At 47.6% G+C, this 16,836-nt stretch overlaps 1 protein-coding gene across 1 annotated transcript in view; it reads left to right on the forward strand.

The window, feature by feature from the left end:
* Positions 1-13,801: 13,801 nt before the first annotated feature.
* Positions 13,802-16,836, forward strand: part of LOC311169022 (GTPase IMAP family member 3-like) — a gene marked incomplete at both ends in the record, with an annotated part of 7,033 nt that continues 3,998 nt past the window's right edge. The window contains 1 exon segment of the mRNA XM_084230721.1: positions 13,802-13,811. Coding sequence (XP_084086847.1) covers positions 13,802-13,811 — 10 coding nt within the window.

Consider the following 16,836-nt stretch of genomic DNA (forward strand, 5'->3'; position numbering starts at 1 on the left):
AAGGTGCTCTCAATTAAGGGAGGACTTTTCCTAATCTAACAAAAGTGTTTTCTACCTGTTACTCTGTAACAGGGTGGTCCCCAGGAAAGGGGGAGGTTCCCTTCCCCACCCAAGGGAGGGTGGAGCTGAGCAGGAAGAGGAGAAGCAGAAGAAGAGACAGAGGAAGGAAGCAGGATGGAGCCAGGAGATCTGGAGGAGGCGCATGGAGCCTAGAGACACATGAAGAAACTGTGCTTGTCTTTTGGTCGTGGACTGGGTGACACAGATGTGGGTGAGACCCGTGGGGAGGTGACAATGGCAGCTTTTATCTTGATGTTGATTTTGCTCTTTTCCTTCTGGGCTTGTCTGGTTGTTTCTTTTCTGTGGGTCCCCACTGGAAGATGCTTTAGACTTGTAGCAGGCTTTGGGGCCTTGCTCTGGGCCGATCCCATGTGGATGGACTTTTACCCACGAGGGGACGGGTAACTCTGGATGCTTCATTTAGAAACTAGACTCTTTGCCTTACCTGTATTGTTTCCTAGTTGCATTAAAGTTCCTTCCCATTAAAGTCTCATATGTTTTGTGTTGATTCGGCGGATGGCAGAACCCATTTAGAATAGGCAGGTTTGCGGGGCTTGGGCTGCCCCTCTCCCTGTCCTATAACTCCACTTATATCCTCAGCCTGATTTTCATATCTAACTTTAAGATCAAGGAAAATTCCTTTTTCTGTAAGATTGCTGATTGTTGTTTTAAGGAACTACAGACATTTCATCGGAGTAAGACACAGGGCAAGCTAGGGTTATTAGGCAGTTTTAGGGACAGTGCAGGAGGGGACCTCTGAAGAATTTAGGGAGGCTTCAGAGATAAGGACAGCCAAGGAAATGTAACCAATTCCACTGGGAAAAACAAACATCCCAGGACCATTGTTAACAATAGGGGAAAAACAAACATCCTAGGACCAGGGACAATATTGTTAAGGATGGTCCTGGTTTTCTTCAGGTGATAAGATAAAATGTAGAGATGCTCACCTGGAGGACTAGACCATAAAGATAAAGTGATAAGCATAACAAATGGGGAAAGGAAAAAACTGTTAGATAAGGAATGTGAAATTCCCCCACTTAATACCCTCTGGGAGTTAGCCAATCAGGAAGAGAGACTGAAATTTTAACATAATGAGAGAGAGAAAGTATATATTCCTAAAGTAATATCCCTAACCGGCTCATCTCGGCCCCTCCCAGGTACCTTATACCTGGGAGTCTTTCTTCTTTGTCTCTTTTCTTCCTAAATAAAACTCTTCTTTCAAAGACAAGATTTGTCTCTCTCTGCTTACTTACTCCAAAAAGTCTGTAAATTCCTTTCTACGGTTTCACGAGACAAGAACTCGTGGTAAAGCGGCAGCAGTTGTTATACATGCCAGCATCAGGAGGCAGGGCCGGGGGTGGTTATAGCTTTTGGTTCCCAGAATGATTAATACGTGACATATCAGTAGTTGTCACATTGACTATTTCCAACTGCATTATTTGTGCTGCCATGGTTATTAGCTGGACCAGTCACAAAATTGCTGTTGACTTATTCTTGAATGCACACTCTAACAGCTACCATACCACTGTCACCTCCAGGAGAATCAGCCCTAACCAAACAGGACGAATTTAGCAGGAGCCAGCTATGGCGCCTCCTGGCTTATTAGGAATTTTCTTACACTTGGAGCATGGCTAGCTTCTGCCACCCAACTGCTATCTTTAAGTAAAAGAATTTCCTTCTCCATTTAGCCCTGGCCTCAAAAGCCCACATCTCCATATTAAAGACTTGGCCAAGGGATGTTTCTAGCCTTTTGTTCCCAGAAGTTTTTTCACTTGTTAATGTAAGGCCCAATGTTGAATTACTGCCTTTTGGCAGAGAATTACTAATTTTATAAAAAATGTAATATTTGTATTACGCAGTGCCATTTGCCATCAAATTGGTTATTCAGTAATTGATCAAAAAGCATTCGCAGTTTTACGTTTAAAGGCGTATTTTAACAATGGTAGAAACTAGCCATAAACAAATGAGAATCTAGCAGGAGTCAGCTAAAGAGATTCCTGACTTTTCAGGAATCTGCCCCATGCCTGGACCTTTGTCATGACCTTTGTCATGGCTCCCAGCACTCCAAGGCTCCTTCTGGCTCTCCATCCTGCTTCCTTCCTTCTCCATCTCTTCTCCAGCTTTTTCTCCTCTTTAGCTCCACCCTCCGTTGGGTGGGGCAGGAAAACTGGAACGTCCCCTTTTCCTGGGGACCCCCAATTACAGATGGACACTACCTTATGATTAAGGGGACAGTACCTCAAGAAGACATAACATTCATCAACATATAGTCACCAAATGAAGGAGCACACAATATATAAAACAATTATTATCAGCTCTGAAAACAGACATTAGAGAAAATACATATATAACAGGAGACTTCAACACCCCACTCTCACCAATGGACAGATCAACAAGACAAAAAATAAACAAGGACACTAGAGCCCTAAATAAAAACCTAGACCTCATGGGCTTACCATCTATAGGACACTACACCCCAAAAAATCTGAGTCACATTTTTCTCAAGTGCGCACAGTTCATTCTCCACAATCAATCACATACTGGGCCGCAAGACGAACATCGACAGATATATTAAGATCAAAATCATTCCAACTATCTTCTCTGATCATAAAGGCATCAAACTAGAAATAAACCATGAAAAGAAAGCAAGGGACCCTCCCACTTCATGGAGATTGAAACCCACAGCTGGAAGACCATTGAATTAAAGAGGAGATCAAAGAAGAAATTAAAAATACTTTGAGTTGGGGCCTCCCCGGTGGCGCAGAGGTTGAGAGCTGGGCTGGGAAGCTGCCAGCAGCCTCTGTAGCACCCCAAGGCCCCCGGCAAGCATCCCACATGGCGTTCAGACGTTTCCTGCCACGCCCACTGCTCCCCTCAGCAGTGTACTTCATCAGTCTGCCTGTTCTGCTCCCCGCTCTGGCTCTGGTGAAGTCTCTCACCCTCCTGCACTTCTAACTGTACCCAGTGCTCATATAACTAAATAAATCTTAAAAAAAAAATACTTTGAGGTGAACAACAATGAGGACACAACATTCCAGAATGTATGGGACACAACAAAAGCAGTAATAAGAGGAAAATATATAGCAGTACACGCTCACAGTAAGAAACAAGAAAGAACTCAAAGAAACAATCTAATCTCCCATCTCAAAGAACTAGAAAATGAAAAACAAACCAAAAAACCCCAAAAACAAGTAGAAGAAAGGAAACAATAAAAACCAAAGCAGAAATAAAGGAAATAGAAATATTTTTTAAAGATTTATTTATTCATACATACAAGAACCAGGATACAGGTCAGATGTGCGGGAGGGTAAAAGGATTCACCAGAGACAGAGCGGGGAGCAGAACAGGCAGACTGATGAAATGCACTGCTGAGGGGAGCAGTGGGGAGACAGGAGAGGTCTGCTTCGCAATGTGGGATTCTCACCGGCCGGCTGGGATCGAATCCACGCTGCAGAGGCTGCAGACAGCTTCACAGCACAGCGCTCAACCACCTGCACCACCAGAGGAGGCCCAGGAAATAGAAATTTTAAAAGATCAACTAAACCAAAAGTTGTTTGTTTGAGAAAATAAACAAAATAGACACACCTCTAGCCAGGCTCACAAAGAAAAAAATGGAAGAAAACACAAATAAATAGGATCATAAACAAAAGAGGAGAAGTTAGAACACTCAGTAGAAATCAAAAGAATAATCAGCGATTACTATGAACATTTATATGCAAACAAGTTCAACCATCTAAAAGAGAGGGGCAATTTCCTAGAATGATACAATCATCCAAAGCTAGCTAAAGAGGAAATAGAACACCTAAACAGACCAATTACATGCAAGGAAATTGAAACTGTAATCAAAACTCTCCCCCAAAACAAAAGTCCAGAACCAGATGGCTTCACAAATTAATTCTACCAAACATTGAGAAATGAACTAGTGCCTATCCTACAAAAACTCTTCCCAGAATTTGAGAAAGAAGGACTACTGCCAAACATGTTTTATGAAGCCAACATTACACCAACACCAAAATCACAAGGACAACACAAAAAAAGAAACTATAGGCCAATCTCCCTAATGAATACTGATGCAAAAATCCTCAGTAAAATCCTAGCCAACAGAATCCAACAATGCATCAAAAGGATAATGCACCACAACCAAGTGGGATTTATTCTTAGGGCACAAGGATGGTTCAAATAAAAAAATCAATTAATGTAATCTAACACATCAACAAAAAGAAATATAAAAACCATATGATCATATCAATAAATGGTGAGAAAGCATTTGACAAAATTCAACATCCATTTATGATGAAGGCACTTGAAAGTCTCAGGATAGAAGGAAAATACCTTAACATGATAAAAGCCATATATGACAAACCAGCAGACAATATTATTCCTGATGGTGAAAAGCTGAAAGACTTTCCTTTAAGACAGTAACAAGACAAGGATGTCCACTCCCATCACTGCTTTTCAATATAATACTGGAGGTCCTAGCCACAGCAATAAGACAAGAGAAAAACATACAAGGAATCCAAATAGGGAAAGAAGAAGTAAAACTACACTATTTGTGAACAATATGATACTATACATAGAGAACCCTAAAAACTCCATAGAAAAACTAATCAAAATAATCAACCAGTTTAGTAAAGTAGCAAAATCAACCCACAAAAATCAGTAACCTTTTGATGTGCAAACAATCAATCTGAAGAAGATGAAATCAAGAAAACCATCCCTTTTATAATTGAAACAAAAAAGTCAAATACTTGGTAATAACCCTATCAAATGAGGTGAAGGACCTATACAAAGAAAATTATAAGACCTTGTTAAACAAAAAATAGAAGAACACACAAAGAAATGGAAAGAAATCCCCTGCTCATGGATTGGAAGAATCAACATTATCAAAATGGCCATCCTACCAAAAACAATGAACAAATTCAATGCTATTCCAATAAAAATTTCAATGACATTCTTCAAAGAAATAGAACAAATATTGATGGAATTCATATGGAGCTACAGAAGAACCTCGAATAGCCAAAGCTTTCCTGACTAAAATGAAGCAGAATGGAGGTACCAGACTTCAAACTATACTACAAAGCCATCATAATTAAAATAGTATGATACTGGAACAAAAACAGACACAGACCATTGGAACCAAACAGAAAGTCCAGAAATAAAGTCACATATATATGGACAACTATCTTTGAGAAAGAAGCAAAAATATGCGATGGAACAAGGACAGTTTGTTCAATAAATGGTGCTGGGAAATCTGGACCACCACAAGCAAAAGAAAGAAACTAGACTACTACCTAATACCATGCACAAAAATTAACTCAAAATGAATTAAAGACTTGAATGTAAGACCTGTAACCATAAAATATATAGGAGAACATATAGGTAAAACACTACATGACATACATCTCAGTATCATCTTTACTTATCCCCCAAATCAAAGAAAGTGATGGAAAAGATGAACAGCTGGGATTACATCAAACTGAAAATCTTCTATGCAGGAAAGAGACATTGACCAAAACAAAAAGCCACCCTACTGATTGGGAGAAAATCTTAGTACTCCATACAACTGAAAAGGGACTGGTCACAAAGATCTGCAAAGAGTTCACAGAACCCACATAAAACAAAGTTAAAAAAAATCAAAAAGTGGGCATTAGAGTAAAAAGACACTTCTCTGAAGAGGAAATGCAAATGGCCAACAGGCATATGAAAAAATGTTCAGCATCACTTGTAATCAGGGAAATGTAACTTGAAATCACAATGAGATACCACCTCACACCCGTGAGAATGGCACATATCAAAAAAACTAGCAACAACAAATACTGGCCAGGATGTGGAGAAAAAGGAACTCTCCTGCACTGCTGGTGGGAGTACAACCTGGTCCAACTACTATGGAGAGCTGTGTGGAGTTTCCTCAGTTTACTCAAATGGAGCTACCAAGTGACCCAACAATTCTACTCCTGGGGATCTACCCAGAGGACACAAAAGCATTGATTCATAAGGACACCTGCACCCCTATGTTTATTGCAGCATTATTTAAAATAGGTAAGACTTGGAAACAATCCAAATGCCCAAAAACTGATGGCTGGGTCAAGAAATGTAGTCTCTATCCTATTCAGCAATCAGAAAAGATAAACTCATGCCAACACAGCAACATGGATGAAGCTAGAAGGAATGATGCTCAGTGAGAAAAGTCAGAAGGAAAAAGAAAAATACCAGTTGGTTTCACTTATAGGAGGAATGTAGGGGAACCAAATAAGACAACAGGGGGGGAAATAATAACAATAAAAAACAAAACAAAAATCAAGAGGCAGCTATAAATCAGAGACCTTCTGCAGGGGAAGAGAAGGGAGAAGGATCAGAATAAGGAAGGGAAGAGAACAAGGGACGATAGTGATGGTGCAGGGTGACCTGGTGGTGGGAATTCTCTGGGGACTACACCTGAGAGAAGAAAGCACACATTGCACAGACATGAACACTGATGTAAAATACATATAAATAAAAGAATCATAAAAAAAGTACAAGTCATGTAGAAAACAGGGCAAAGGGAAAACTTCTGATTTAGAATAGCCGAACACCAATAATACATTTAATAAGAAATATCCTCTGCGTGAAGGAGGCCCAGTGCCCGGTGGAGTACAGAGGTCCCAGACATCCCCCCAGTGCCCAGTCACCCTGCTCAGCTCAGCATCTGCCCAGCTCTGCCTCCCACGTCCTCATTTGTTTCTCTCTCTTGAATGTCCCTCCTTACTGGGAGCCAGGCTACTCATGTCCTCTGACAAAGGTTCGGGCATGGGGCAGATTCCTGAAGAGTCAGGAATCTCTTTAGCTGACTCCTCATTTGTTTATGGCTAGTTTCTACCATTGTTAAGATACGCCTTTAAAAGTAAAACTGCGAATGCTTTTTGATCAATTACTGAATAATCAATTTGATGGCAAATGGCACTGCGTGGTACAAATATTACATTTTTTATAAAATTAGTAATTCTCTGCCAAAAGGCAGCAATTCAACATTGGGCCTTACATTAACAAGTGAAAAAACTTCTGGGAACAAAAGGCTAGAAACATCCCTTGGCCGAAGATGTGGGCTTTTGAGGCCAGGGCTAGATGGAGAAGGAAATTCTCTTACTTTAAAGTTAAAGATAGCAGTTGGGTGGCAGACCGGAGCCATGCTCCAAGTATAAGAAAATTTCTGATGAGCCAGGAGGCGCCATAGCTGGCTCCTGCTAAATTCTTCCTGTTTGTTTAGGGCTGACTCCCCTGGAGGTGACAGTGGTATGGTAGCTGTTAGAGTGTGCTTTCAAGAATAAGTCAGCAGCAATTTTGTGACTGGTCCAGCTAATAACCATGGCAGCACAAATACTGCACTTGGAAATAGTCAATGCGACAACTACTGATATGACACATGTTAACCATTCTGGAAACCAAAAGCTATAACCACCCCCCGGCCCTGCCTGCGATGAAATGTTTATAGTTCCTTAAAACAACAACCAGCAATCCTACAGAAAAAGGAATGTTCCTTGATCTTAAAGTTAGATACGGAAACTAGACTGACTGGATAAGTAGAGGAGTAATAGGTAGAAAAATCTTTTGTTAGATTAGGAGAATCCCTCCCTTAATTGAGAGCTGAGGGCTAGGGAAGAGTCAGTGGGGCTTGCCTGGCATTAATGCCCTCCAGGCCCTTAGCTCCTTAATATCGAATCAATATGAAAACAATATACTGTGGCACCAAGCATAAGTATTCTTAGCCATTGCTTTGTCATTTTGTGTGTAACTGCCATTTTAGAATTTTAGGTTTTGCTGTCCCAGGAAAGACGACTGCATTCCAGAGATAGTTTCGACAGTTTAGACCCTCACTCCACCCTCTCCCTCCTGTCACCAATGAGGGCGAACCTGCTGTCATTGGAGTTGCAGGCTGGAGCTGCATCCCCACCGGGCCAGTCAGCTTAGAATGATAGCCGGGCAAAATTGGAGAACGCATCCTTGTAGCCAATGAGTAACAGCCAGCTTGATTTGACCTTATTAAAAGACCCCTGTTTCCTTTGTTCGGGGCCCTCGGTATCTGCCACTGCCTTGGTAGGTGCCTTGATCCTGGACTCGAGTTGGTAATAAACTCCCTTTTGTGTTTGCATGGGCTGTCTTTGGGTTCTTGGAGGCTATGCTCGCCGAGTCTGCTGACCTTGGGCACAACAATACTATAGATGATGATTTCTATATGAAAGCCTTCTGTTTTTTGCTTTAATCATTTGGTTATGTTATAGAGCAACCCCGATATAAAACAGGTTGCCTGGCTGTGGGTCCTCACCCGTGTGCTTTAAAAGGGACTTATGAACACTCCACTACAGACGCACACAAAAGGTTAATAAAAAGTTTATTTACAAGAGAAAAAGAAATAAGGAAAAATGTACAACTCAGGGAGAAAATAGGGAAATAAAGTCTTTAATGCGTCCTACCCGATCCGACGACCTGGAAACCCAAAGGCACTCTCAGAGATGGCCAGACACTGGAGCTGGTGGAGAGCCAAAAATAGGAACCCCCAAAGCCCACGTGTCTGCCTTTTATATCCCCCTGGCTGCTGAACCCCACCCTCAGGTCCCAGCCACCTTCCCTTTGGTGGGGATGGGATTTGGAGTTCCCAGTGTCTTTGGCTTTGACCTGGGGTGGGGGTGGAGTCCACAAAGCCTATATGGAATTAGCTTTGGGACAGCCTTTTCCCCCTAACAGTTATATGTTATTCTAAACTTTATAGGCTAGTTAGAAAAGATCCCTTTATCTCCCTTCCCCCAGGTAACATCCTGTCCTTTGTTTCCCCAGCCCCTTAGTTCATCCTTTGTAACAGGGTGGTCCCCAGGAAAGGGGGAGGTTCCTGCCCCACCCAAGGGAGGGTGGAGCTGAGCAGGAAGAGGAGAAGCTGCAGAGGAGACTGAGGAAGGAGCAGGATGGGGCCAGAAGGAGACCTGGAGGAGGCGCTTGGAGCCTAGAGACACGTAAAGAAACTGTGCTTGTCTTTTGGTCGTGGACTGGGTGACACAGATGTGGGTGAGACCCGTGGGGAGGTGACAGTGGCAGCTTTTATCTTAATGTTGATTTTGCTCTTTTCCTTCCGGGCTTGTCCGGTTGTTTGTGACCCTTTTCTGTGGGTCCCCACTGGAAGATGCTTTAGACTTGTAGCAGGCTTTGGGGCCTTGTTCTGGGCCGATCCCATATGGATGGACTTTTACCCACGAGGGGACGGGTAACTTTGGGTGCTTCATTTAGAAACTAGACTCTTTGCCTTACCTGTATTGTTTCCTAGTTTTATTAAAGTTCCTTTTCATTAAAGTCTCCTATGTTTTGTGTTGATGCGGCGGATGGCAGAACCCATTTAGAATAGGCAGGTTTGCGGGGTTTTGGGCTGCCCCTCTCCCTGTCCTATAACACCTTCACCATGGCAAACATAGAAATGTTAGTTGCAGACACATAGGCTTTTTGCTAGTAATAAAATGACTGTTTAAGGTAAATGACTACTCTAAGAACACTTTTGTTTAGCAACTGTGCCTTCTTTAAATCAAAAAATAATAAATGTCACGACCTCTGCAGGAGGGCAAATAGGCCCTTGGCTGCTCTTGAGAAACATGTGGTGAGTGTTCTCTTCCTGCCTTAATGCATGTGCTGACGCACTCTCCCGGTTTGCTTGAAATGTATAAAGGGCTGCTGAGGCCCTCAGCAGGGTGATGTCTGCACCCTGACCGAGTGTCTAGGTCTCCTCAATTTCCCCTCCCCCGCATTCTCTACAATTGCGCCCAAGCTGTCCCATCCTTCAGGATCCCCTGACACCCAGGCTGTTGCGCTGGCTCGGGGCACCTCCTCCTGGTGCGGGCGGCGGAGCGGCAGCCGCGGACCCTGCCCGGGCCCGGGGCCCGGCCGTGGCCGGAGGAGAGGCCACCCCGCGCCCTCTCTGCGGGCCGGACCCCAAGGCCCCGTCGGCCGTTCCGGGCCCACCCGGTGTCGGCGCCCGCGGGGCCGCCCGTGACCCCACCTTGACCCGGGTCCCACCTGAGGCTTCACCTGCGCCCCTCCCGCCCCGGCCCCCGACAGCCCGCGGCTCCGGGGGGCTCGCCCTGGGCGCGGCCGCGCGCGTCCTTCTCCGCGGGCCTCGCCCTCCCGACCCCGCCCCGGCCCCGCCCGGAGGACACGGCCCGGCCGCGGGATGAGGAGACCCCGGCCCGCCCCGCCGGCCCGAGCCCCCGCCGCGGGGGCCCCGAGCGCGGCCTGGGGTCTGGTCCCGGCGCTGCAGGGGCTCCCCCGCCCCCCGCGGCCCCGCCCTCGGCCTCCGTGACCCGCTGGACACGCGGTGGCCGCCCGTCCCCGCCCGGGGCTCCCTCGCCCGCGCCCCCCGGGGCTCCTCCCTCCCCCCCGCAGAGCCCGCAGAGCCCGCGGGTCCCCGCCTCCCCGGACCCGTCTGTGTGTCCTGCCCCCTGGTGCGGGGCGCGTCCTGGCGGGTCCCTGGGAGCGGGGCCGGCGCCACCGGCTGCGGGGCTCCTGGGGAGCAGCCTGGAACGGGGTCACTGCGGGCCCGTGTTCCAGCAGCAGCAGCAGCAGCAGCAGCTTCTCCCCCCAGAGCCCCGCGCGCAGCGCTCGGACACCCGCGCCTGGGGGGGGCGTCCAGCGGGTCTTTCCCCGCAGACGGTGTCCGGCCCGATGGCGACACCAGCAGCGCGCCCTGGCCGGGGGGTGGGCGCGGCCGCCGCTTCTCCCCGGGGCGAGGGGGCCGCGGGGCCGCGGGGCTGCAGCTCTGGGCCCCGGAGGCCGCCCGGGCGCCCCGCGGAGCCCGCGCAGGGGGGTCGGGGGGTCCGGGCAAGGGAGGCGGGCACGGTGGTCCCGGCTGTGCTGCGCGCCCCGCGCCCCCAGCCGCGGCTGTGCCCGCCCGGCGGGGTGGGCAACCACAGGTGCTGATAATCGGGGGGTTTGCGGGCAGCACCGAGCCGGGTCCTCCCCGTGGCGGTGCCGGGTGGCCGCGGGCCCAGGAAAGGGGGTTTGAGTGATCGGCACGTGGAGCCCGAGGCATCTGCTTTCACTGTGGGGACACAGCGGGGGGGGGGGGGAGAAACAAACCCGCGACACCCTCCCCCCCCCTCCCCGCTCCTCCCCCGCCCCGCACCCCTGCCTGGCTTTTCCCTCCAAGCGAAATCCTTAAAGTTGCTTTTTCACTATTGATGGGAAAAGTCAGCAAAGAACTTCAAGACACTTCCCAGGAGAGGAGAGGCCCTGCCTGAGCCACACTGCGCTCGCCTCGCTTAGCAGCGCGGCTGTTTCTGGCGCGTTGCTCTGTGTTGGGGGGCCCTCTGTACACAGAAGAGCCGCACCCGTGAGTCCCCCCTGGACGTGACACACTCAAGCTCCAGCCCTGCGCGCCTGGCTGGCCTGACCAATGGGAGCGCGGGAGGTGGCCAAGCTGGTCAGAGGAGCCTCCTGGGAGCGGCTCTCCCCGCCCCTGGGGACGGACAGCACATTCTGTCCCTGGTAGGAAGAGCCTTCTGGGGGCTGCAGCTTGAGGAGGCAGGGCCGGAGAGTCGCCAGAGCAGGGACTCCCCGGATGGGGGCAGAGTGGGGCTGTGGCCACCCCACAAGGGACGTTCTGGGTGGAGGGGAGGCCTTTCTGCACCTGGGGCCCAGTCATTGCCTTCTTCATTTTTTTCCTCCAAATTTGGCTTATTTTAAAAAGTTGTAGGAAAGAAATGGGAGGAGTAACAGGAAGCTCTGGTTAAGGGGGCAGCACCTGCTTTCTCCCTCCTACCTGAGCTCTGTTTGCCACAGTTTAACTGCAAAGCACCAAGTGGATTTGTAACAGGGTGGTCCCCAGGAAAGGGGGAGGTTCCCTGCCCCACCCAAGGGAGGGTGGAGCTGAGCAGGAAGAGGAGAAGCTGAAGAAGGGACTAAGGAAGGAAGCAGGATGGAGCCAGGAGACCTGGAGGAGGCGCGTGGAGCCTAGAGACACGTAAAGAAACTGCGCTTGTCTTTTGGTCGTGGACGGGGTGACACAGATGTGGGTGAGACCCTGGGAAGGTGACAATGGCAGCTTTTATCTTGATGTTGATTTTGCTCTTTTCCTTCCGGACTTGTCCGGTTGTTTGTGACCCTTTGCTGTGGGTCCCCACTGGAAGATGCTTTAGACTTGTAGCAGGCTTTGGGGCCTTGTTCTGGGCCGATCCCATTTGGATGGACTTTTACCCACGAGGGGACGGGTAACTCTGGATGCTTCATTTAGAAACTAGACTCTTTGCCTTACCTGTATTGTTTCCTAGTTGTATTAAAGTTCCTTCCCATTAAAGTCTCCTGTGTTTTGTGTTGATGCGGCGGATGGCAGAACCCATGTAGAATAGGCAGGTTTGCGGGGTTTGGGCTGCTCCTCTCCCTGTCCTATAACAGATTCCCTTCTGCCAGGGCTGGAGACCCAATCCACCATCCCCCCATTTTTCTTTCCCCTGCAGCTGTGTTCTGTACAATTCAGCCACACGCAGTCTCCTCCTTAACACATCCTCCAGGCTTCCTGCTGCGCCCTCACTGTGCACCAAGGCTCCCCGGGTGTGTCCTCGCAGCCTGAGCTCCTTCATGGACGCGAGTCTTCCCGAGGGCCGCCCATGCCCTGCCACCCAGCACAGCCGCCATGCAGCTAGCCCGCTGCTTGCTAAGGGGAGCCGGGGAGGGTCCCCGCGTTTGAGGGGACCCAGAGCATAGGCTTAGTTCCTGCTACTGGTTTCTGGTGGGGTCTCACACATGTTACCCCACCTCCGGGCGATGGTGGGCGCATTCTGGGCAAGAGCAGATCTATGTGGGTGGAAAACCAGTGTGGGAAGCAGCACCCCACAGTCCCACCCAGCCACGGCCATTTCGCCTGCCTTGGCCAGGAGATCATACTTCTTAGCTCAGGGGGTTTCAGGGCCACGCAAGGTTCCATAAAGTTGGACCAATATTCTCAACCCAGTTGTCAGATAGGAAAAAGGAACCCCCAGCACTCCCTGCTGAGGGAACCAGGCCAGGACACACACCTCATCTTACCCTCCTCACTTCTCATTTCCCTCCTTGCAACCTGTCCTGGGGCGCAGTGACCCTGGGGGAGGGGAGCAGGTCCTTGAGGTCCCTTAGGGCAGATGTGTCCTCAGTATCTTCCACCCCATGAGCTGCATGTTCCCTCGTCCCCTCTACCCTCTTCTCCCCAAATACACACTCATGGTGACAAGATGAGGGACTCAGCCTGAGGCCCACCCGAGTTCAGGGGTGTGGGTGGAAGAAATCCATCCCTTTCTTGGCCGAGCCTGTGGGGGAAAGTGTCACAGACTCACACTCACGGAACTAGAGCCGTGACCTGGATCCCGGAAAACACAGGGATGGGCCAGAGGAGTGGAGGAGACTCTTAGGGCGCTTGGCCACTGTCCCCCCAGGGGAATGCCTTCTTTATTTCATGCCCTTTCAAGGGGAGAGGAGACCCTCCATGGATTTGTTTAAAAACAGTTTCTGCTTTCTCGTAAGGAGTGAGAAGAGGGGAGAGAGACGCTCCAGTCCAGGGTGTTACACAGCCTCCCCCAGCTGCTGAGTAATTTACAGATGCTTGAAAATAAATTAGGATCAGAAAATGGCCCAAGGAGATAGTTCCCTGAGGATGACTATGCTCAGGTGTCTGTGAGGTGTTCTCAGACCTTCTCAACTTTTCATTTCTGTTTTTATTCCAGAAGGGAATGGAAGGCCTCAGAAGAGCAGCTACGGGACTATGGCTGAAGGTGAGAAAGCCCCAAAGCACTGGAGACCTCCGGCCCTGGGGGCGTGGGGGGCTCACTATTTCCCCCACATGCCCCTGCCTGCTGCACCTCCCCCTGCAGTGACCCTTAGGGCTAATGGCTTGCGCCACGGTCCCTAGGTCCGGCTGGGCAACCAGCGCGCAGGGGGAGAACAGCAAAACCCCCTGACTTGCTGCACCTCCTCCTGCAGTGACCTCTAGGAATCCCTAGGTCCGGCTGGGTAACCAGCGCGCAGGAGGAGAACAGCAAAAAACCGCCTGAAGACATAGATAAGACGGAAGCCTGTTGAAAGATAACGACCACCAGAAGCCACTACAGGAATGCTGTCCGCTCGGAAACTTATCTCACCTTCTTTAGACCCACAAACTTTATTCTAATACAACTGTCTCTCTAAAATCTTTTCTCTTTCTCTGTTTAAAAGGTCATTGGTTTGCCGATTAAAAAAGAACATACGAAATCTAATAACTAGGCTGATTCAAATGAAACGTTACTAAACTCTGTGTATTAATAGAACTGCTAGCTTAATAATTTCTCTGTTGTATACTTAGCCTAGTTTGTATTAATTTAAATGATAAAAATATTACATTGTGAAAAGTAAAATTCACCCGTGTTAATTAATAGTAATAGTGAGTAGTTAAAACAAAAAGTAATCATATGAAACAAAAAGAAAAATTAATAGCCTAACTACTTAGGAATGCGCCTGGGTCCAGATGTAAATCACTGCCCTCTCAATGATAAGCTAAACCTATAAGCAAGCTGATTTCTTCACTGACGTTCGCCATTCCTATGCTTTTAGAAAACATATAAATACTGGTCACCAACTCAAATAAAATTACACTCAGATTTTCACTCTTGAAGTGTGTCTGTTTGTCATTTCTTTAACCGAATCCCTGACCACCCTGCACAGTCTCTCAACCCTGAGACGGCCTCATCGTTCACTGCTGTGCTGGTCCGCGGCAGGTGGCGCCCAACGTGGGGCCAGAATTCAAATATTGCTGAGTTTTTCCACCCAAAGGAGAGGTGAGTAACGAAGAGATTGCGTTTGGGTAAGCTATCTCCCTTCTTGTGTGTGAGTGTGAATGTGATTCCCTTAAAAATACCCTCTTTTAAAAGTCAGGGATAGGATCCTCACTGAAGCGTCCGGAGCTTGCTGATAAAGGGTGATCAGTTTGAAATAGTGAGAAGTTTTTCTAAGAGTGAATGCTCGTGGTGCTGTGTGTGTGTGAGAGTGTATGAATACGGCTCCACGGCCTCGTAGCTACGGAGTCTGAGTGGGCTGCACCCGCGATTCCCGTGGAGGACGTCATAAGGCATAACGGTCATCTGCTCTTCGGAGTAGCCTGGTCCGGGACTTATACGGACAGACCTTAGCTAAGACGCCTCCGCAAGTTCCCGCGAGGGACACGGGCCGGACAGCACAGTTGAAAGAAATCTCTGCTTGAGTGAACAAAAGCACCACGAGACCATGGGTCAATTACAGACCCAAAACAGAGATCTTTTTCTATCTATATTAAAAAATATGATTGAAACACGAAGTATTAAAGTAAATAAGAATGCTCTACTGCAACTTTATGAATTTATATTATGGGTATGTCCGTGGTTTCCAGAAGAAGGCAGTCTATCACTGGAAACTTGGAAAAAAGTAGGAAAAGAAGTAAAAGATTTTTATGCCCTTCATGGGCCGTCTCAGTCCCGACACAGGCTTTGTCCTTGTGGGTATAAATTAGAGATTTGTTGGTTGATGACACCACTGAGGCAGAATCTTGGGACAGTCAACAGGAAGAGGTTCAGGAAGACCCAAAAAACAAAAACCTAGAAATAACACCATTATTCGCTCAAGCCTCTGCTCCCGTATTAAAGGAATCCCTTTCCCAGTCAGAGGATGAGTTTAATGATCATGAATATACTGAAATGCTAGATAAATTAACTTTCAAAAATGATAAACCCTCCCGCCCAACCGCTAACCTTTTTCCAGTTATTACCAAACCTAAAATTGCATTACATAATAATCCTAATCATATCAAGGCCCATCGAGGGCCGCTGGGTGGCATTCTAGGATCAGCAAGGGAGGCCAGTAAGACGGGAGATTTTTCATTTGCCTTTCCCGTGGCCGGACCTCCGACTTTGACTCGTGCTGATGACGATGACCCTGCATGGGAGGCCATCCCTATAAAAACCCTAAAAGAATTACAGTTAGCTGTTCAGACAACAGGTCATAACTCCCCTTATACTTATCAAATTATTAACATGCTATCGGCCACTTGGATGACCCCTTATGATTGGCATACTCTTGCCAAGGCTGTACTTCCCTCGGGAATGTATGTATTGTTTCGCATGGAATATGAGGACCAAGTACATGCCTTCCTTAATAAACACGATGATGAGGTCAAGGCTAAGAAAATTTCCCTTTCTATGTTCATGGGAACAGACAAAAATGCTGAGGTACGCAGACAAGCTGCCCTTCCAAAAGATGTCCTAGTTGAAATTAATAAACTAGCAGTTGCCTCATGAAAAAATCTTCCTTCACCTGAACATAAACCCACTAATCTCACTGATATACACCAATGCCAGGATGAAATGTACCAGGATTTTGTGGCTAGATTAGAAACTGCTCTGGATAAGGTTCTTCCATCCTCCGGAGCAGGAGATTTGTTGTTTAAACAACTTCCATGGGAAAATGCTAATTCCCTCTGTAAAGAACTAATTAGACATAAAAAAAAAAAAAAAACAAAACCTGGTACGCTTCAAGATTACATTAAAGTTTGCGTAAATGCTTCCCCCGCGGCACTAGATCAAGGGTCTGAATTAGAGAAAATAAATAAAAAACTCAAAAACTTATGGCTGTCTGTATCCCTAAATAACACCAAAGAGGACTCAGCTGACAGCCCTGTATCAACAAAACAATTACCTGAACAGATAGGTCATTTTTGCCTGGCTGGAGGCAAAATGAAAGATACAAAACAAAAGGTAAAAGAGAAAATAGCCTGCAGTATTACAGAAAGTGATC

This window comes from Talpa europaea (genome assembly GCF_964194135.1).
Source record: "Talpa europaea genome assembly, chromosome: 3".
Classification (NCBI taxonomy): Eukaryota; Metazoa; Chordata; class Mammalia; order Eulipotyphla; family Talpidae; genus Talpa; species Talpa europaea.